The sequence below is a fragment of the Lepeophtheirus salmonis genome, chromosome 2 (assembly GCF_016086655.4).
Source record: "Lepeophtheirus salmonis chromosome 2, UVic_Lsal_1.4, whole genome shotgun sequence".
Classification (NCBI taxonomy): Eukaryota; Metazoa; Arthropoda; class Copepoda; order Siphonostomatoida; family Caligidae; genus Lepeophtheirus; species Lepeophtheirus salmonis.
This window is the reverse complement of record NC_052132.2, coordinates 23,084,565-23,108,080: the sequence shown is the minus strand read 5'-3', so window position 1 is coordinate 23,108,080 and position 23,516 is coordinate 23,084,565. Positions and strand designations below refer to the sequence as shown.

At 29.4% G+C, this 23,516-nt stretch overlaps 1 protein-coding gene across 1 annotated transcript in view; it reads left to right on the top strand.

Annotated features, from left to right (window-relative positions):
• Nucleotides 1-23,017, top strand: part of LOC121132615 (uncharacterized) — a 62,121-nt gene extending 39,104 nt beyond the window's left edge. The window contains exons 2-9 of the mRNA XM_040728046.2: nt 11,273-11,491; nt 11,546-11,690; nt 12,126-12,309; nt 15,496-15,814; nt 15,875-16,295; nt 16,346-16,477; nt 20,733-20,842; nt 22,076-23,017. Coding sequence (XP_040583980.1) covers nt 11,301-11,491; nt 11,546-11,690; nt 12,126-12,309; nt 15,496-15,814; nt 15,875-16,295; nt 16,346-16,477; nt 20,733-20,842; nt 22,076-22,913 — 2,340 coding nt within the window. The 5' untranslated portion in view covers nt 11,273-11,300 and the 3' untranslated portion in view covers nt 22,914-23,017. The remainder of the gene's footprint in view (nt 1-11,272; nt 11,492-11,545; nt 11,691-12,125; nt 12,310-15,495; nt 15,815-15,874; nt 16,296-16,345; nt 16,478-20,732; nt 20,843-22,075) is intronic.
• Nucleotides 23,018-23,516: the final 499 nt, after the last annotated feature.

Sequence of the window (23,516 nt, the reverse complement as noted above, 5' to 3'; positions counted from 1 at the left end):
GGCTTTCAATAGTAAAAATGATTTATAGAACAACCTTATTTTAAGATACCGTAGGTATTTGCCTATACATGTATAAAGGTAGAAGAATCTTCAGTTAATATATGTATATACGTGTCGATATCAGACATGTTTTTAATTTATATATAATTTATATTTGTGAGAAAATGTTTGACATTAAATGAATTATATTTATAGGTTACTAATATGTCTATAAAATAATTATAAATCATATTTGGTGTCCTTACTTTATAAATCGATAATGGAAGAAAGCTATGACTCATCTCACCTTATTTTCATTAATTAATTATTCTACATATACAGGGTGTGCAAACTATCTGTGCCGCAAAAAGTTTTTTTTTTTTTTTCCAAACACAATTTAATCTCTAACCAGTTATCAGATTATAAAAGATAAAACTAGATTCTGAAACCGTCATGGATTATGATTTATTTTATTTAATGAAATCACCCCTGCCTCAATTACATTCTCTATACACAGCCAAAAGTGCGGAAAGGCCTTTGCACTTGGCTAATTATCGAATTCTTTCTTGATCCGACCGATAAGTACGTCTTTGGTATTGCATGGGTTTTTGTTGGTTTGATTGTATACGATACGGAAAAAAAATCCATCAGATTCAGATTAAGCGAGTATGGAGACCAAAATTCCGGATAGATAAAGTCGTAAAAATTGTCTTGGATCTATTTGATACTTTTTTTTTTTTTTTGAGACAAGGCCTCAAAATCACTTTTAGAGGCATCAAATTCCCTCCTAACGTTGCAAAAGAACGTCTCACTGAGTCCCAGAGTTTGATTATGTCACTCCCGGCTCGGATTCATAGGAGAGCTTCGAGCCTTTTCCAAATATTGGGGGCAATGAATTCGCCAATTCATTCTTTTTTGTTCCAAACTGCTGCAGTTTCTAAAAAGCTATCCAACAAGCTAAAATCAGCTGTTTAAGTGCCCAAATTTGCTGAAGTTGGGTCATAAATAACTTGGAGACCCTGTAGATCCAAAATGCATATACAATATACATATTTGTATAGAAACCATTATTCTTTTTTTGTTAAATATTAAACAATGTCATATTTTGGAATATTTGTAATTAATTGAATAGAGTCCATGTGTTGTAATTAATGATACAAATATTCGGTTAAGTTAAATAGGTATTGTTTAATTAATTCGTGGGACAGTTGTAACATGAAGAATAAAAAGACTTTAATCATCTTTTATGATCATATTATAAATAGTTATTAAATATTTGATTTATGAGGCTTGTTGGCGAACGGAGCAAGTTAGCGTTTATCAATATCTGGTAAGATTAATTCTATGAGTTGACCATCAGTACTTTCACATAATATAAGTACAGTATTGCATTAGCTAGGGCTCTTTGAGAGTCATAGAGTACATTCAATCATAAAATGTGACACATTTTTGAATTTAAAATATCGATATTTTAAATTTCTAAATATCAATTCGTAATGTTACTGGGGTTAGTTGGCTCAAAAAATTACCAATATATAAACTGATATACAGTTAAAGTATCATATACTATGTATTAAAATGGATGCCAAAAGTTGCGTATTGTTTTGAACTTTGCAAAAAAATAACTACACTATCAATATTAATTCTACAAGATGAGTAATATACCAAAAAGTATGCCAACTTGTGATCTTCTCTTTTACTTAAATTTACAGAATTTCCCCAATGAATTCTCTTAATCAAAACTTTTAAAATATATAGGTATCTCTCCAAGATTTATAAAAATACATTAATTGACTTTTCTTCCCTAAGTGAGTATTAATGCTTTAATTTTTTAGCAAAAGTAGTAGTATTTTAAAAACTTTGAAATATTTTTTTAATTATATAGAAAAAAAAATTAAGATTTTCATCTGTAAATCTAAATATGATTATGAATTTACACCTCCGTTGCTCAGGTAATGGCCTATGATATACGGAAAAGAGAAAGTTTTAAGCAGTTTTTTTTTTGTATTTTTTCTTAATATCATTGCGTAAATAACGACTACTTATGAATGCATAATGAAGGTCTATTGTGCTTATATATTGGTTTAGTAAAACTTTACAAATCTCTTGGGGACATGTAAATCAAAACATTGTTACTATCCTTACTAGCATATAAATATTTGTAAAAATTTGTTTTTTAATACATATTCTTCTATAATTTGTAAAAATTTGTTTTTTAATACATATTCTTGTATAATTTGTAAAAATTCGGTTTATATATCTTTTAAATTATTGTCTCCTAAATAAAAGCATTGTCGCAGATAGGAGAGATTTTATAAGCAAATATTTTGAAATTACTATTCAATACTATATTTGTTAAAAATGTTTTATCAGATATTTTGGCAAACAATTTAATGAATCATTGGTGTTTGTAGATTTACCGATCAAAGTCCGATAAAATAATTAAATAACGGTTTACAATTATGGACATGCGTCATAGTTTCTCTTTCTATCTCGATACTGTGGACATCATTGAGTTTCCAATACAGAAAGTTAAATTATTGCAATATTTTGATGAATTCATGGTAGATATAAGACGGAGCCGTAGCATCTTACCTTACATAATGAGATACGATCCTCCTCAGGGTTAATCCTCCAATTCACGAATTGAGTCCGCCTACCCACTGATACTCATCAATTCACAACCTCATCTACGTACATAGTAAGACTTTTAGTGTACTTTCAAATAACACTCAGGGATTATTTTTCCGACTAACTCGAAAGAGTTGAGACCCAACTTCTATTCCCCTGCTTGTCAACATGTTTTTACATGATGCAGCCGGCTTATATTAATCCCTTAATTTCCTTCGTTCTTATTCAAACGGTTGCAATTATTGAATTTACATTTTCGGAATTGAAAGCTCAACACTGTCCACAATATTTAGAGACTATGACGTATGGACAGATTATAACTTTTTTTATGCATGTATTGGCCTGAAGTAAAGTTAACTTTTGAATTTTTAATAGAATATTTAATATTTGAAATTTAGTTTAATTTTTCAATTTTTTTCCAAAAAATTCAATTTTATGTTAATAGGTATTAATATTTGAAATTTTTCTACAAAAAATGTAATATTTGAAATAAAAATTTCTTAAATTTTTTGTGAAAAGCTGTGCATTTCTGAATTTTTTGTGAACAACTATAGATTCTTGAATTATTTTGAGAGCAATTATGGATTTCCTAGATATTTTTCATAATATTTAAATTCTTTGGATTTTTTTTTTTCCAAAAAATTTAATATTTTAAATTTAATTTTAAATTTTTTTTGATTTTTTGATTTTTTTCTTCTAAAAAATTTAAAAATCAAGCCCTCACCAAAATATAACCATTTAGACGGAGCGTCTAAATGTCCTAAACATTTTTACAATTAATGCATTTGAAGTGGAATTTTTTTTTTTTAAGTCGATATACATATGTATGTTAGTATTTTTGTCTCTAGGAGGGACTGGTAATTGAACCATCGTTATTCTTTATTAAATAGTAAGGACTTCTTCCCAGCTACACAAGATTTAATTCGAGTTCAACACATCCACGAGTAATACAGGACAGAGTACTTGAAAAATCAACAGCTGACAAAAGTATATAAAGTACATTTTCATTTTAGTGGAACAACTCGCCCTGACATACGTATAATTGTAGCCAAACTTATTCATATTCTAACTTTAGACCCAGACATACTTTTAATTTTGACAACTAGACCGAAATATAAATACATATTTTTCAATTATGCCTATAGGCAGGCAATGAATCATTATCCACTATTTTTCAACTTTGTTTCCTTCCCATGGAGCCATAACATGCACGTTTCATATTTTTGTGATTTTCTATTTTCTTTGTATTTTTTTGTATATTTACTTTACATTTGCCGATATGCCAATATATAATATATGGAAATATAAATAATTATTTGGCAAATAAGTATAATATAGTAGCTAATAAGAGGTCAATTTTTGGTGGAGCAAGAGGCAAACTAAAACTATACCTCACTGACATATAGACCCTTCCCTATCATTGCATATAAAGTCAAAGGTACAAATACCTTTAATATAGTAAAAAATCGTAGAGAAAGAAATATATCGAAATGACAAGTTGTTTTTTTAATGGTTGTTTGGCATTATGAGCTAGATGTCTTTTTCAATATAAAGCTTGGGTATAATAAAAGATTTAGTAGGGATGTCCTTGATTTGTAGAAGAAGTTTGGACTATAGAGCGTTTTCACAGACGTCAAAAGGTACCTTATGGGGTCAAAATGTATATTCTTACTACATAAAATGTACAAATTTCCAATAAATCTTGATTAATCTCCATCAAATGGCTTTAAGGATAAAAAAAGACTTAACATCTACATCGATTACTTCTTGATGGAAATGATTAACACGGATATTTAACTATAATTAAATTAATATTAAGTAAAAATCCATATGAAATGTCTAAATTTGTAGAATTATTAGATAAAATTATTTTATTATTCCCATTGTAATAGTCAATTTTTCTCTACAATATGGAAATAAGATTGTATTATGATGTAATAACATATTTATAAAACATTTATGGTTCAGATATATAATAAAACTAGGCAATAGAGGGATACATTCTTAATAGACAGCAAGGTTTAAGTCATTTTATTTGTTGGTTCCATTTTGATATAAAAAAATTCATCCATTTTTCATAATATTAATGAAAAAATAGATATTTTATTTTTATAAAAACTTGGTTGTTTAGGTCCCCAAAATGACCGACATCAACAATGTTGACGCCACATGAAAATGCCCTATTCAACGTTAAACCTACACATTATTATTTCTTTTTAATGAATAGAGTTAATTGAAATGATTAAATGATTCACCAAAACAATGTCCCGAAAAGAAAAAAAAAAAACTTTCTTTCGGTATGATTCACTCCCTTATACTCAGCATGGATTTATCAACTGTTTGAATTCATGTTCCATGACATTCTTCTTTTTTACAACTCTTCTCTTTTTTTATTCTTCTTTTTTAGACATCTTCTCTTTTTCTGATTCTTCTTAATTACATCCATGTTCGTTAACAGCTGAAATTCAGATCAAGATATATCCCAACTTGTCCCCTCTTCATCTTTCCTTTAAATGGTTGTTGTGTGTCGGTCCTTATTTAGGGCCGTGAATCGTGGTCCAGTTCAGTCCAGTATAGTCCAATCCTAGTGTCTCTTAGAAAGAAGGAAAACTCAATTCCTCGTGACGTCAGTGAGATGTTTCTTCTTTATAAATTTTTCACGGCGTCACATCGATAACACATAAATAGCCTATGTATTTTGCTGTCAGCTGTCGATTTACCCATCTTAATTGATATGTCATGGCTATTTTATAATTTATAGTTATGATCCGTTTCCTTGTTGATCCCTCGTTGGATATCTTATTATTCCTATGAAAAAATGTTAATCTTTATAATATTGGAATACAGTATCGATAAACTACTATGTAGGATTTATCCATACTGTATTAATCATTATTTAAATTATGGAGAAATATTATAACAAAAATAGTCCGAGAGTACTTAAGATATAAATAACAGTTGGTATGATTGACTTATTTGGCTAACCACCAGATGATTCTGGACCTTTTTTCTGTTTCTTTTTGAAATAAAGGTTGTGTGATATAATAATGGTAACGACGTGTAATATTGATCAGTTTTATTCAAATGCTGGTACTTGGAACCGTACTGGACTCGCACAAGACTATCTAAATGCAAAATACTATGATCCTTAAGTCCCAACATGTATGCATTAGTATGGAGTTTACTCGTTATATATTTTTTTTTTCTTTTGACTCCACATATATCGAGTATTACTTAGAAAAAGTTACAAAACATAAATATATATTTAATTTATAGGATACAAACATTCTATCGTATATTGATGAATTATAGGTCGTCTGTATAGCGTATACTTATTATCTTCAACTGATGATGATCTATGTAAGGAAAATCGAATTTTTACTCGAGGGTAAACATACTTTCAAAATATGCGTTAAAAATTTTATGAAAAAAGAATACCCGTTTCTTGAAACCTGTAAGTCATACAATAATACCCATACAGAAAAATATTCCTAGCGTGGTTTTTATATAATTATAAAAAATATAATTCAAATACGCTGGTAAGAGAAAGTGTTGGTTTTGCTCGCTCATGAAGATGCCTGTTCTCTTCATTTTTTTTTTCCTTTTTTAAATTAAAAAATACATTTAAAGCCTCAATAAAGTAATAAAAATAATTAAATTTGGAAATGAAATATTACATATTTATGAATATGATGTTGTAAATAAATACTGTAAAAATCATGTTTTCTCACTCGAAAAAAAAGGTCTTATCTACATAAATACAACCCCGCTTGACAAATTGTTAATGTATTGATAAGATATTTTTGTATGAAGTGTGATGGAACTTTTACTCTACAAAGTGATTACCTCATAATTGAATTGTTTATAAGTTGTGTGTGTCTGGGGGGGGGAGTCTAAATACGCTTATTCACATTAGGGTGCTATAAATCGGCATGAAAAAATAATTCAATTAGGCGGTTAAAGTTAGGTGCCTTAGAGGTGATAAAATCAAAAAAAAAATAGTAGGCTGAATTAATACAGGTTGCATGGTTAGTATAACATATAAAATCATCAGCCCCCCCCCTAGCGGTCAAAAATATTTTCACTGCGAACTAAATTTGGACAAAAATGGATCAAGTGGTCATATTTCTCCACTAGGTTTATAGCTTTGGCTAACATTAGTTGCCTTTTTAATTATTTCGTGGAAATAATCATCAGATACACTAACGAGAGGTCCATTAAAATCTGAAACCTCTGAATTTTAAAATTCAACAAGATATAATTGATTAATTAACAATAAAATTTCAACAAAAATGGGTGTATGTCTGAGCTCTCTTAATCGTTAATGAAGCCGCCGTTAGTGGCCATACTGTCTTCCAAGTGGCGATGGAAGGCCTGGAACCCTCTGCAGATGTATCCATCTGCTATGGCGTACAAGTGATACCTGATAGTGGAATGAGAGCCCCAGAGATTGGATGACAGACACTATAGACCTCCCCCGTCCACGACATGCCGCGTAAAGGGTGGACGTCAGGGCTGTTGGAGGGCCAAAAGTGTCAATAAAGAGTTCAAAAGACTCATTCAAGGAGTCTACAATGGAGGAGATGGATTTCTTTCATTGCTGGCGTTGAGGGTGGCCTCTCCACCCTCACAAGTCTCTTTCCATAGACTTGAGTTGACTCTTCCTCTCAAACGTTTTGGACTTGTTGCAGGCATAGACGGTCGTCTCGGAGACGCCCAACTACTTGGAATCGGCGAAGGGAAATTCGTCAATCACGTTCATGTGTAATTTGTTCGACTTGTACGTAAGGAAGAGAGCTTGTGTTTGTTTTGTTTTGTAACTCATTGTTTATGCTTGGATATATCGAAATATAAATTAATTTAATTCACTCAACCTTCATTAATTATTGAATTAGTAAGTATTCAGATTTCACTGTAGCCCCGGGTATTTATAAGCGTCTTTAAATAACTCAGACGCCGAGGTACCACTACCTTGCATAATTGCCTGTATGTCACCTTTACCTAAGAATGAGCCCCTGACTGTTTTTAAGCATTATTATCAATCCATATGTGAAGAACATTAAATTTAATAGTTATAAATTGACATATTTTAGCTAAAGGACGCCATATTGGGACAAATATAAGTCTCTTAAATCAACTAAATATTTTAAACAATGGCTAAACATCTTGGGCATCTTAAATTATCGCATAAATTTAAATACTATGCCAATAATTGAATCAAATATGTCAATGAAATATTGGATTGTATGTAAATACATGAAGTAAAAAATAAATTGAGATTTTCTCTTTTATTGATTTTTGTTCAATGTTGACCCACCACAAATATTGTGTACATAATTTAAACGCATCTATGACATATTATTCTTTTATATGTGAGCTATAATTTTTCTGTAACCAAGAATTTGTTGAAAATACAAACTCCAGCATATATGCATAGTTTTAAATTATAGACATGTTACAATCTGTATTAAAATATCCAAATTTGAAAACACACTGACCTCCACAAATACGATTTTAACCAGGATGAAACAGGGACAATACGAAATTAACTGCTTTGAACAGAAAATACGGAGGGAAAATAGCCTTTCTAAATGGTATTTTAATACAATGTCTCTCAAACTGGGCACTACAGAATAATAGCCAGGTGCGTAGTTGAATTAAAGTTTATATTATTTAAATCTTTTAGAAACTGTAACTTGTTCATTAGACTTTTACATGTTCCTCCCTCCAAATGAACCATATCAAAGTAAGAATTTACATTCCTTGTATTATATTAGTATTATACAATTATTTAAATTCCAATATATACTAATACTTAGCCGTAGGAAATGAGATGCATATATACTCCATCTGACCAAGGAATCTTCTTTTAAGTTCATATACATTATATATTTCAGTATCTAGGAGCGACCAAGACGCACATTGAGTTCCAGAGAATAATTTCTCCTGATTGCGTTGTCCATTGAGCTACCGTTGCCCCATATATACTTTTTAAATCATATCCTTAAATTTTAAGCCCCTCCCTTTTGGTGTAATTTGAGTAAAACTCTGGTCTGAAAACCAACGACAAGTCTAAGACTATTATGATTTTTAATGAACCGAACTCATTCTAAAAGTAATTTTCAATATCGATATATATATAGCTCGATCCCAAAAAAATTGATCGGGCTCAGTCATAGAAAAAAATTGGTTTAGTTTGGTCTGTTTTGAAATTTGGTCTAGATCGATTTGTAGATGAATTGTTGATTACGTCATGTGTGTTTCATAATTGTGAACATGGACACAATAATGTCATATGAAAATAAATATGTTGCTTAAATCATATTTGTAAAACTCATCAATTGGAGTAGAGGAGAAAAGTATATTGAGACTGAAAAAATCGGTCCACGATTTGAAAACGATTACATTTTGATCTATTATTTAATATCATTGTCTGGACCGAAATATCGATCAAAATCGGTCTAGAAAAAAATATTTTACGAAATGAGGAAAAAAATTGTATTGGTCTAGCAATTTTGGTCTGAAAATTCTATACTTGTCTAAGAACGTTATTATTTTTAGTGGTCCGAACTTATTCGGTCTTTTAATTAAAAGCATGGTCTAGATCGGTCCCACAGAAATCAATCTCATGTAATATTTGAATTTTTGATGACATCATGTGTGTTTTTATTAAATGATAAGTATTAGATGTAGCACATTATAGAGTTCATATGAACACAGTTATATTACTAGTATATAGATAATGAATAATTATTTTAAAAGATCAAAATTAAATGACAGAATCAAGTAATAGTTGATAATTAAAATGGCAAATGTTTTAATTAAATAAGGCATTATAAGAGGAATAACTCATACAATCTACTTGTCCAAGTACAACTTTTACACAACATTTATAAGTAAACAAGACAAAAAAATATATTAAATTATGCACCCCATGAGTTCGTTTATCTCATTAACGCGCCCCAGGAAAAAAGTATCAGAAACACTATTTTTTTAAGTTTTCATTTATATAATTTGTTGCTTAAAATTATGAGCAATATATTTTATTTAACCAGTATTAATTTTTTATGCCACTCAAATAATAACAATAAATCAAAGCATCAAATTTACATAAAATTTGATAAATAAGATGTAACTACAAACAGTAAATGATTTAAAAATTTGTAATTCTAGTTAATTAAAATTTTCAAATAACTTTCTATGAAATATTAAAATAGATATAATCAATTGCCTTATTATTTGCATACAAATAATACTGTAATTTGGAGACAAAAGTATTCTAACCGGTTATTTATTTTTTGTAATAAGAACCGTAGTGTTGGGTGAGTCCTTCATTCCTAATCAATCTTTTTTTTTTCTATCCCTTTCAGTCTTTTTTCTAATTGGTCCGATCTTTTTCACCATTCTTCAGTCCTAAAGATTGACAAATCAGTCGTTCGGTCCTAGCTATCTTTTTATTTCTTCACTCCTATCTAGGAATGAAGAAAATAAAAACTAAGAAAAGTCGAAATTGTAGCTAGAACTTAGCTCGAGCAAACAACTTCTACTTTAAACTTAACGTATTTTGTTTCTTTGAAAGTGGTTATAATAAAATTTCAAATGTTGTGGTTACCATTAAAACCCGTTAAAGACAGGTTCTATTACTAACAACATTAATTCCCGCTGGACGGATAGGTCTGGAGTCTTTTCAGACTTTTGTATATTCATTGTCATTTTGCTGCTAAAGAATAAAAAAGTCAATTCAGGAAATTTGAAAATTGGTCAGGTTAGAGAAAATGAACTGTCCCGATCTTCTTAGCATAAAACCTGTTTGTGGCTAAAAAAAAATACTTGGGGACTCCTGGATATGACATTATTTAATTGATAATGGCTGCAATAATAAAACTAATGGAAATTTTTTTATACTGTTCAGAATAAGCTGAATAGGACCAGAGTGGTGATAGCTCAGCTTTTGAAATTTGAACAAATAGGCCATTTTTATCCTACAAAAGAAATGCAACAAGATCAATGTCAAATGAACTTAAAGAAGTTGACAATGATTTTCTTTTTCCTATTAGTAAATCCATATTTCTTTGCAAAAGAAACAGAAGTGGAAAAAATTTAAGTAATTTTTGAATGTTTTTATTAAATTGTTTAGAGTTTCCTTTGTAAAAACATACCTCATTTTTACATTATGTCTTCTGCTTCAGATTATTTGTATAAATTCTAAACTGTCCAGTCTTATAAAGGTACATTTAAAAATCGACTTAAAAAGAAAATGTAGTATAATAATGAAGTATTAAATAAATCCTAAAATACAAAATATAAAAAAAAAAAAAAACACCATGAATTACAAATATTTAATTCTTAAATATGTTTGTTTTGAAATATTAAACCCTTATGGGCAAGTGTACACTTCTTTGGAAATGAAATATAATCACTTTACTATGTATATCATTTTTCTTATTTTTTGGAATTAAGAGATATCATAACTAAAGTATACAAAATTAATTAAATAATTGGTGTAAGATAACATTTTCAAGAAATAACAAAAGCACCCCGTATAGTAATTTAACCTAATGGACTTAGAAATTAAGATAGCTTAATATAAAAATGATGACTAATTTTTTTTATTTATAACTTCATAATTATATTAGAGATGGACTAATTTTTTGTTTTTCAGAAACGATAAAATACATATATCGTAAAAGATGACCAATCAGGGTCCATTATTATATAATGGTGGATGTGGGCCTGATTCTGGTCATGAAACTCTTCTTTCTGAAGGAGAAGATAGCTCACCACAACTTCATAAATCTCATAATCACCGCTATGAAAATCAATATTCTTCTCATCCAGTGGAAAGAGCTTCCTCAGAGGTTATCTACTCGACTATTTCGAAGTAAATAAGAAATATACTGAAAGTACAAACTCATAATTTTACATATATTTTTAGTGCATCACATCTTGGGATAAGGAGTCGGAGAAGTTTAGCAGAGCCACCGTCCTCCAATCTTGCATTTAATCAAGACTTAGTTCAAAATTTTGACATTGATCAACCGCCAATGATTGCTCCAATTAGTGGGGTTCCAAATTTTAAGGTAACTTAATTATATTTTTTAAGTAATAACTACTCAATGCCGTAACCGTTTATATGGAAGAAGGGATTATGGTCGTGACTAGGACTATTTTTTGGGGATTAGCTAGCTTGAGATGACAGTACTATTTATTGGTTCTTTAAAAAAGTATATTTCCTATAATTTAATTCAAAATATGAAAATATGAAATTATCATCTTTTTTTAAAAGAAAAGTGAAAATGTTATAAATACATCCCTCAGTAACCACTGGTCTGAAGGACATATTTAAAATAAATGATTGTTAAGAATGATAATTTAGAAAGTGGTCACAATTCTGCAGTATTTCAGTTGAATTCAGCTTGGTTTGAGGAGGCAAGGTCCCTAGTGTCATAGATACGGCACTGTACACTAATGAAATATGTTAATGTATATAATTTGGGATTTTTTACCTTCTTTAGGACAAAGCTGTTATCCGGCCAATAGCATTTAGGCCTAAGCCTATTACTTCGAAAGGAATTAACAACAATAACACTACTCTAAACTACTGTCAACCTCCCCAGCCTCATAGCTTTACCAACTATAAGGGAAATAGTTTTTCTCCAGGACATCCTTTGATACAAGATGGAAGAAGACATTACGGAAGTAAGTTACAAATTATATTTTTTGATTTATAAATGCATTGCGTTGTATCAAAAAACAACATCAATATATTGAAATACAGCAGAACTTCATAATTCGAACCCCTTAGACCTCGATATAGTCGGAGTTTGATGTAAAATGACGAAAATCTTTGTTTCTGAGCTCAAACAAAACTTAGAGTTAGACGAGACTTGTTATGAACAAAATCGTTATTTGGGCTTATGTTACTAGATGGTACTGTTTTTTTATGGGGTTTATACCATTTTAAGACTTTGTTCTGAGTGTTTCCTGTCTTTTCGTTGTTTTTGCGAGTTTTATACTGTTTCTGACTTAAAACATGGGTCTCCAGAGAACCATGACAGATGATATTCAACTCTGAGTATACTTCTCCGAATTTTTTGTTAATTAAGTATAAAAACTTGGGATGGTCATGGGTATCCACAGGATTATATTTATATCTATTTTTTGAAAAAAATCTAAAAATAAAAATTTCTGGAAAAAAATATTCAAGTATTAAATTTTTGGAAAAAAAAAAATTAAAAAATCCACCAAAAAAATTTTTTATTCAGAAATACACAGCCGTTTACAAAAAAAATAAAAAAATCTTAAAAATTAATGTTTAAGTACAAAATTTTTGAAAAAAAAATTGAAAAATTGTATTAAATTTTTTGAAAAAATGTTTACATTTTCTTGTAAAAAGCAAAAATTCCTTTATTTAGGGAAGCTACATCCCCTCCAGCCTCCCCCCTCTATGGACACCCTTGATAGTAGAGAACGGCTTCATCTCTTTTTATTAATTTTTATAGTGGAAATTGAATCTAAATTCGACTGCACTGTTCCAAGGTTATACTGTATTTACAAAGTAACATTGATTGTTTTTGATCGTTGAAAAAAATACCCTCCTCTAATAGATAGTGATACTAATTTTTTTTCATTTTTTTTCCAAACAATGGTTCAACCTAGAAACTGTGTAAATATACACATATTACTATATTCAAGGACCTTTTAAAAATATTTATACATTAAAGGTTATGAAAAAAAGTTATCTCTTAGTAAATTGTATACACATCAGTATATCAAACATTGTATATTTGACTATTATTCTTCAAAATAAGTGAACATATTTATACACAAAACCTATAGTTATATTAGTAACCTCAAATTGAACTATGTTTCCTATTGTGTATGGAAGTATTGTTATTCAAATTTGGAAGTAAACAGGTTAAATACTATCGATTGAAATGCCAGCCTACTTTGTTCTCTCAATCTCTTCCTCTTTTATTCTTCAAATTTAGGAATAAGTATTCATACAATACAAAATATTAACTTCAATGTATTTTTAACAAGGTAAATTTATCACAATCTCAAAAAACAAAGAAAAAGATTGTTTTATTAATTAAAATGAATGGCGCAGTTACATTGGTTGACTTTATCCCTTAAAATAACATTGGGTCTATTTGACATTTTTTTAAATTTGATTGTGAGTTCTACTTTCCCTATTAGTCCCATCCTACCATAATTTCGTGACTTACTTTGTACCTCTAGTTATTAAATGAAACACAGTTTGGACCATAAATTTTTGTCCCCATGAACTCCAAAAGTTAATTTTCATATTATCTTTTCAATACGAAATTAGACACATACTTGAAAGAAAGGAATATTCTATTAGAACGCTACTTCTTTGTCCTTTGAGATATGAATAAGTTAATTCATATATTAGGTGTAGTAAAAAGAAACCAATTATCTTTCCAATAGTTGGATTTAGTAAAGTGTATCTCGCATTTTATCAGTGCAATCACTTTACAGTAGATAGCGTTAGAAAGATAAATTTCGTACTAAAAAAATCCAAAGCAAAAAGAAAATATGCCATAGTTTACAGTTTTAATTCAAGCAAGGCGAAAGCACAAGCCAGACGACTTAAAATGTGAATAATGTTTATAGTCCTGATACTGTAACAGTCAATCACACACAATTTCGGTTTCTTCGATTCGTTTTTGGTAATTTTAAAGTCAAAGATGCACCATTTTTTGGAGGCGAATTTACAAAAATGTGAATAAAATAATGAAGATTGTTGAGTCCGACTGTCATTTCAGCACTGTTTTGATTGCCCAAGAAATAAATATCAATGGGGGAAAAGATTAAAAAACCATTCGAAATAATGTATTTATTTTTACTGTACCTATTATTATATTCTACATACAACCAAATTTTAAGAACATCGCATATAATACCAATAGGTCAATGGACCCAATATAAGCTTATACACTTATTTACAAAATTTAAAACCTACTATATGTATAATAAATGATGTTATAGAAATTCCCAAAGAATAAAGGCTATTTAATTCAAATATTTGTCCCAATAGGCTCATAAAGTTCATTTCAATGTTGCTTCATCAATAAAATATAGCCACTAACATATAAGAAAAGAATAATTCTATTATAAAGTAATTTCTTTGTTCTTTAAGATATGAATCAGTTAATTCATATATATGTATTCGACTTTGTTCTTAATTATGCTTTGCTAAGAAAGACACCCCGTAATTTGACCCATGCATTGCAATGAAGGTATAAAAAGATGCGGAAGAGTAAATATGGTTCTAATATTACATACAGTAAACTTTCTGGTATTTTAAGGGTTTATTTGATATATATTTCCTTGTAAGCAAAATTATATAACGCACTCGAGTATCATTTTTATAATTTAATCACAACTTTGATTAAGCTTATATATATATCTTTGCAACTGGCATGTCATGTCCTAATAATTGTTCAGTTGTCAATTGTAAATTTATTTTTGGTAAACTATTGCCTTTTGTATGATATTATATTGGATTCAGGTGAGATAAACCTGTCAAAAAATTATTTTTATATTCTTTATATTTCTAGTGTACCCATAAAATTTTTCAAAAAAAAAAAAACCTCTACAATTCTTTATAAATTCGTAATATATCGAAATTAGTAAATGAAAGTTTTCAAAAATTAAAAAAAAAAGTTAATATTTTTTTAATAAATCCTGAATAAACAGGGAATACAGGTTCCTAGCATGAAAAAATAAAATAATTCTGGCTATGAAGTGCTAAATATCTAGAGTTTTCATATCATTTTCATAGGATTCACTTCTGATTATATAAAAATATCTTATTCAAAGGGATAAATAACACTTATTCCAATCATTTGTTTCATTCAGGCTCTCAGGAACTTCATGTGCATCCCTTAACCACTACAACATCTTCCACCTCTTTCAATAAATTCAACTCTCTTGATCGACGTGCACTCTCCCGCCGTCAGAATCTTAAGTTAGCCATTGAACCCGAACAACCACCGCAACAAATACCAAGTTCGCCATCAGTCATGCCAGCTAATGGTCTTGTCCAAATGAATGATAGGACATCTTCCCGAGGCTTTGATTCTAATAAATCCAACGGAGAGACGAATGGAAAACTCTACGATAGGAACCTTACAGCATCTGTCTCTTCGAATGGAAGTGTTACTTTAAATAGTAACAGGTTGTTCTTTCTGCATTCCTGATGATAGTAAATTTGTTAATTACTCAAATCTATTTCTAGGCTCAAAATTTGTGATAATAGTAGTAAGCTTAGTGCCATGAATATTAATGGCCTTCCTGACCCGTCCATTTATTCAAGCCAAGAATCCATTAGCAACAGAATACCTCGTCCTGGAGCTGGAACGCCACAATTTCAAAATTTGCCTGGAGTTGTACGAACATGCTCTAATATCACATTAGGCCCAGAGAATAACGCACACATTTGTAGAAATTATGAAAACACGCCATCATCTATATCTTCCAAGTCATCCAGTATCAAGACTAATAATATTTATTCTAATGGTTCTACCATTGGAGAAAATGAAACACCCAGCCCCTCAGACTCAGCTGTAGGAGATTTAGAACACATGTTGAAAGAAAAAGATACTGAAATAAGTTATTTAAAAGAAACCATGGAACAAAATGAACAAGTCATATTTAAGGTATGTTATTATTATTATTTTTCAATTTGAGTTAATAAAATATTTATAAGGTCTACGAGGAAAAGGAGAAAATGTGGGAACGGGAGCTTCGAAAAGTAAAGGGACTTTATGATAATCGTCTACGTTTAAACCAACAAAAGGCATCCAAGATGGAACAAGTGCTAACAAATCAAACTTTTATAGTAAGATTATCTTTTTTCTTTTTTATATAATTATTTTGAGTAATGTCACGATACCAATATTTTTGTACCGGTTCAGGTACAAAAATTGGAAAATTGGTGTCATCAGTATTTCGATACTTTTTCGCCTAAAATAAAAAAATGTGGTTAAGGACATGCAACTACTTGGGTACCCATCTGGGTATTCTGAGGGGGGCTTGCCCAGAAGTTTGATTATGTTCAATTTCATGTTTCAGTTTGTTCAGAAATTTGAGGAGGGTACGTCATCGGTGAGCAAATATTTGTACGGCATAATGGCGCTGCAAGTACCAGTTCTAATACCAATTTTGTATAGTAGCATTTTAAATATGTCAGTAGTCCGGTGGCAACCAACTATATTTCATACATAATATGTATTAGAGCACCGAACCTCAAAAGCTTTCTATACGTCCCTATACAGCATATATATATGCTTTAGTGTTTTCGATCGTAGTAAATAACACAAAATAGTAAGGATATGGTGTCCTCTATTTAGCAGTTCCGTTAGAAAAGAAGGTTGCACACTAGAGTGGTTTGATTTTCAACTTTTTCAAATTTATATTACGGGTAGTTTGGAAAAGTTGTTGTATGGAATGAAAATTACCATTGCAAAATTGTATTGTCCTACAAAGTCATCTTTAGGTAGCACATCTCCATCAAATCATGGAAAAATGCAAAAACTTTTTACTTAGTGAATATATATAGTAAGAATACATTTTTAGTTATTTTGCATAAAATAGTTTTAATTAACATTTTTCTAAGTTATAAAAAGTATTTAAAAAGTTGTTTTTTTCTAAAATTGTCATATTGAGCAAAAAAAGAGAAAAAAGTAAGGAAAAATTTGATGATATGCTTATAGCGGTCATCCTTTTTATACATTTTTAGAAACGAAGTATCACTTTATTAATTTATGTTATTCCCTCTTCTTGCCACAGAAAAAAAACTTGATTTATGTTTTTATAGGTTAGAATAATGTTTTCATTGATTCATGTAAAATAAGGATCAATGCTGTATTTTAATCTATATTGACGAAGTAAAGAACTTATGTCTCCTTTCAAACTTTGAACTGGATGACATAGTAGGAAAATAAAATTTTGCATAGCCAGTGTAATACCCAGACATTTCAATGACTTTCACAAAACCCCTTTCAGACAAAACTATATAAAAGAGTACATATTTGAGGTAGAAAAGGACGATTGATGGTGGTCACCCTAGATAACTTATGAAATTGTCAAGCTCGACACATAGACGTAAAACAAATTTGGATTTTTTTTTTTTGTTATTGATCATGGTAGAGATTAGATCATTGTTAACTAGAGAGAAAGTGTCACGAAAAAATGATATTCGTAATTTATTTGTATAAAGACAATGCGTCAACAAAGAATAGTAGATTTTGATTTTTCGAAAAAAAGACAGTATGATGAGAATCAATTAATTCATAGTTATAAAAAAAAATAAGCTATTCAATTTTTAAAAGCTACGTATTTAGTTCAAATTGTTTGAAATTTCAATATATAGTAATACCTTTACATACGAGTTTAATTTGTTCCTGAACGGAGCTCGTACCTCAATTTAATTTATCATATAAGAAATAACTGTAGAATATAAATTAACTAAACTAAACTTCCACTTATATATATATATTTTTTTTTTCATTTCGTGATTACTGGAGTTACTATTCTCCATTTTTCTTGGCTTTATATTTTTTGCCTAAATTACACAAAAATCTTACGAAATATTTTAGTTTAGTTCTCCTATTCAAAATGTTGTGGAAATTAGTGATACAAGTGTTATCATTATAAATGTTAAAAATATGACCTTAAACTTTTCAATTAAATAAATTAGCTTCACTTGCACTGAGACTTAATGTAGACGCAGACCCCTTTAAACAAAAATCTATGAAAAGAGTCACTTTAGTTCTCTTATTCAACATTTGGTGGATATATTATTAGAGTTGTGAAAAATATGACGTAAAACTTATTCTAGGTGCAACTTGAGCAGTGTTTCTATTTTATTTTCCAAAGCTGTTATAATTATTCTATATTTATATTGAGGAGATAATATATACAAAGTACAAAGTAACCACTTGTGTGTGTACTCATGCAAAATGGAGAGTAATACGATGATTTGTTGTGCAGTTATAATTGTAAATCCATGTTGGACTGAGAATAAAATGGAGAAACGATAGCCGAGTAAATCCTGCTCATATCCTTATCACGTTACGGAGTGGGATTTGTATTAATATCCCTTAAATCATATCTGCTTGCAGCTAAAACGCCACGACAGCTAAGCTGCTCTCCTCCGAAACATTCTCCAAATTGTACCATGTTGAGTTTCGTTTCTTTTTTTTAACCTAATTTCATTTTTTTTTCTTAATTTTAGAGTTAAATTTTTTGGGAAGCGACTTAATTTGGAAGGTATAGAATTTGAACGAATTACTTATTTTTTAAAAAAAGACAAGGCGAATATTTTTTATTGTGATAACCCTAAAAATTCTCTAAAAGGAGGAGGACCAATTACCCCTTGTACCCTATGGTTTCAGTGCCACTGGTTAGGGCTATAGTATCTACAGGGATCACTGTACAAATAAAGGATATCAATAATTATTGACTGTAGAACAAGGAATCTTTTTTGTTTTCTCTATTTTCCTTTTCTCTTCCAGGAGAATTTAAGAATTAAAATTCTTTTCGTTGTATTTTATTATACCTAAGTAGATAAATATCTCTTTTTATGTTCTTAATATGGAAAATAATTAAGTCATCCTATAATAATTTATAATTACGTGACTCAAAGGAGGGTGAGAAAAAGAGAGCTTAATTTTCAAAATATAATATATGTATAATCCTAATCGAGAATATTCACGGGTGTGGTCTAAAAAAAATCTATAGATCTCCTTCGCTTCTTAATGAGCTAACTAACCTATTCAAACTTTCATTTTTATATGAATATATTTCAAAATATATAAAGGCTCTTTTTCATTTCACTTTTATAGGTAGTTTGAGTAGCGCATGAGATATTATTAAGGACTCCATTGTTATACATAAAAATATTCAATTAAAGTAAGGTTAATTAAAGAGTGGATAATATTGATCATAAATAAAGATTAAATCCTACTCTACATATTGATTTGGAAGACTTTTTCAATAATTGACAAATGATTTGCTAATTTATGAAAGAGTTACTCAGGTGAATGATTTTAATAAATATAGAGTTTTTCTTTCTCTGATTTTTATCAAATCGCAAAGTCTCATTATCATCAACCTCTTCAAATACTCTCACCATAGTCTAAGTAGTCCTCGTACACAAAAGAGCTATGAATTCAATAACCTACCACCAAAAAAAATACAGCTTAGAAAAAGGTACTAAGAATTAAAGGTCTACAAGCTACTTCTACAAAACTTATAAAACGTAGCATAATTCCAAAATGACTTAATATGGACAATTTTTTTCATGTCACATTAAAAAAATAGACGTTAAGGAGGTTATAACTCTTGTAGCAACCCCCGCCAATAATATAAATCTTAATAAAGCAATTAGCCTCTCGTAAAAACAAACTAATGGATAGAACCCAGCAGTCACTAAGGTAGAAGAGTGAGCCAAAGACTTCTTCTTTATTAAAAATTAAAACAGAGAAAACAAATCACATTGCAACTCAAAGAGCTAAACCCTCCTAATTTATTAAGGAACGGGACATAAAGATTAATTAATTAGACCATTGTGAATATCAGCTGCTTGTTATATGTCTTTGGGGGAGAAAATGAATTACGGCAATCTAGATGGACGTCATTTCATGTAGCACTAGTTTAGTACTTAGTTTTTTTTCTTTACGCGGATCCTTCTTTAGGTATAGGGTAATAATCAAGTATACTCTAATCCCTAGTTCTTGTTAATCATATTTCAACAAATAATAATGACCACGTAGTCTTCGTTTTGCCACTTTGGGGAGTATCTATAATTTTAATTTATATTTTTATAAGTTATAAGTATTTCTGTAAACATTTGTGTTGAATAAAAATCTTGGACAGGCTGACGCTTGCTGAGAAAAAGGCAGAGGCTCTATGGTATTTGTTTTATGATGAAACAATCTATTTTCTTTTTGTATAAAATAGGAGGTAGAAAAATCTAATTTTACTGAAGGTAGTGTTATAAAGGGAATCAGCTCAATCCATTCAGTAGCATAAAAATAGAATTCCACAAATATATTTACGTATTATAATAATAAGAATATTTTAATTTCTAGCTACAAAATGAAAAAAGAAAATTAGAATTAGATTTTGAAGACGTGAAAAAACTTGCTGAGGAGAGACAAAAAGAAAATCACTCTTTTCGTGAGGAGCTTCAACATCTACGGTAAGACTACATTCAATTTACAAATATTTTATTGATATAACTACCTATGTGAAAGACCTAGAAGTCACCTAAAAAATTAAATTTCGAATAACATATTACTAGATATATTGATTTGATCTTCCAAATTCATTTTTGATAATTCAAAGTATTAAAAACTATTGATCTTTAATAGTTTTAAGTAAATATAAGTATCTTCCCAGAAGAATCCCATTTTTTTAATTAATGTAATTTTATATATGTGCCCCGTTAACACAAAAACAAGCTAGAATTATTTTTCTCAAAACTGAACCAGGGTTGATTACATTTCTTATTGGAGAGGCTGTAGCCCCCTCCCCCAATTAAGGAATTTATCCTTTCTATTAGAAAATATAATATTTGATATTTAATTTTTGAATTTTTTTATTCCAAAAAATGTAATTTTCTGAGAATAACTATGGATTTTTGACATTTTCCTACAAAAAAAATTTTATATTTCAATGTGTTTTTTTCAAAAATATTATATTTGAAATATTATAATGGATTTTTTTTTTCCTAAACTTTTTTGTTTTTCAATTTTTTTTTCAAAATAATCCAAAAATTACCCCCCCAAAAAAAAAAAAAAAAATATATATATATATAGACATTTGTATATAATTTGATTTTATTTAAAAGGCCAAATCGCTGCCAAGCTAAGATCCCGATTTCAAATTAAAGCTATAAACTATAGTTAACACTCCTGCGTATTTGAAATGATTTCAAAAATTTGTGTACAAAGCCTATAATTAAACAAAATATGTCCATGAAATATGCTTGTAAAAAAATTGAATGGACATTTCTCCTTTTTCTTAATTGTTGTTCAAGATTGTTTTTGTGTTATCTTACCACATAACTAATGAATACATTTTTTTTTTCAATTGTAAAAAAAAATAAAAAATTATTGATTATTATGAATGATTAATTATTAGGAATTACAGATACTTATTTAGTCATGTCTAATTTGAATAAAAGTTCGAATGATTGCTTGAAAGTTCATAATTATCTACAAAAAATATTTTTTAAAGTACTTTTTGTTTGTGTCTAATTTTGTATGAAAAAAGTGAGGTTTTTATTTATGATCATAATTACAAGTCAACAATGGTTATAACTTTCTATTTTAATTCCAAAAAAAAATCTTTTTTACGTAGTTACATAAGTAAATTGTTTTGTTCAATTTTTGAAAATTATTATTTTCTATTTATTTTACTTGTCTTAAAGGAAAACACTGAAAGAAAACGAATGGAGTTCATGTGCAAAAAGTGGAGAGATCTCACTTTTGCTGGAGCAACAACATCAGTCATCCTCGTCATACGGTTTATCAACAAAGTTAAATATTAAAAACTCTACAATGGAAATAAAGGATCTCAAAATGGAGCTAGAAAGAAAGAGCTCTGAACTCAGAGATCTTCACATTTCCAAACGCTCCCTTCAAATGGAAGTACTGAGTCTTAAAACTCAGTTAGACAAAAAAAACCTCACTCCCCCTCGATCCTTGGGACGAACAAGTTTTGTTGACGAGGATGATGAATGTGATGAGGAAACGATTCGAAGTGAAATTGTTTCTCAAAAAGAGACTATTATTTCTCGTGACTTGGAAATTGAGAAACTGCGATCTGACCTTGAAGAAGCTCGTCGTGAGTCTCTATTTCTTAAAGAGAAAACAGATCGATGTAAAGAGAACTTTGAGGTGGAAAAGGCACATTGGTTGGACGAAAAGGAAAAAGTGATTCGCTATCAAAAACAACTTCAACTCAACTATGTTCAAATGTACAAAAAGAATAAACAATTAGAGTCTGAGATTGAAAACCTAAAAGTTAAAAAGTTGAATAACTCAGATCATCATCACAATCAGCAGCCAAGTATAGCCAAAAAAGCCTCTTTTCTCTCACATCTAACTCTGAGTAAAAACTCATCTTCCTCAGGGAGTTCATCCTCTTCCTCCACCAAATCCTCACCTTCTACACCTTTGCCCATGAGTGGATCTTCCAATATTAGCCTCAATGGTGCAAAATCCAAATTTTTTAAGATGACTTTACATACAGAATCAAATTGTTGATAATTAGTTTTTTAATTAATTGTTCTTATAATTTTAGTATTAACTTAATATTAGTTTTTTTTTATATTTATCGCCAAACAGATTATATTTTATATACACATTCATATTTTTTTTTTTTGTAAGTTCACTTTTATTTCATTTCTATCCACTATTTATGGCAAGTACGAGTACTGTTTATTCATTTGACTAAGTTATTCTCATTCTTATAATGATTTGTTCGTCAAATTTATGATGCATATGAAATTAAATAGCTAATTTTATTTATTCATTTCCGTCTAACTAAATCAAGAGGATTGAAATAATATAATGCATTCAATTATGAAGTTCACTTACAAAAATTCCAAATACAGTGGGCTACAACTTAGTTGTATGCGTATGTAACTTCATCGAACAGCAGGGGATATACATATATGTATGTAGGTCAGCTAACCAAGGAATGCATTTTTCAATAACTGTACACCAATATAGAGATCTGAAATCAGAAAAGGATCAAAACAGTTTTTAGGACATTGAGTGAAAGTTTAAGGAATGAAATAGGGGGAGAGCAGGAATAGTTGGCGCAGTGGGCAAATTGCCTTTTATCAATTTCTGCCAAATTTTTAC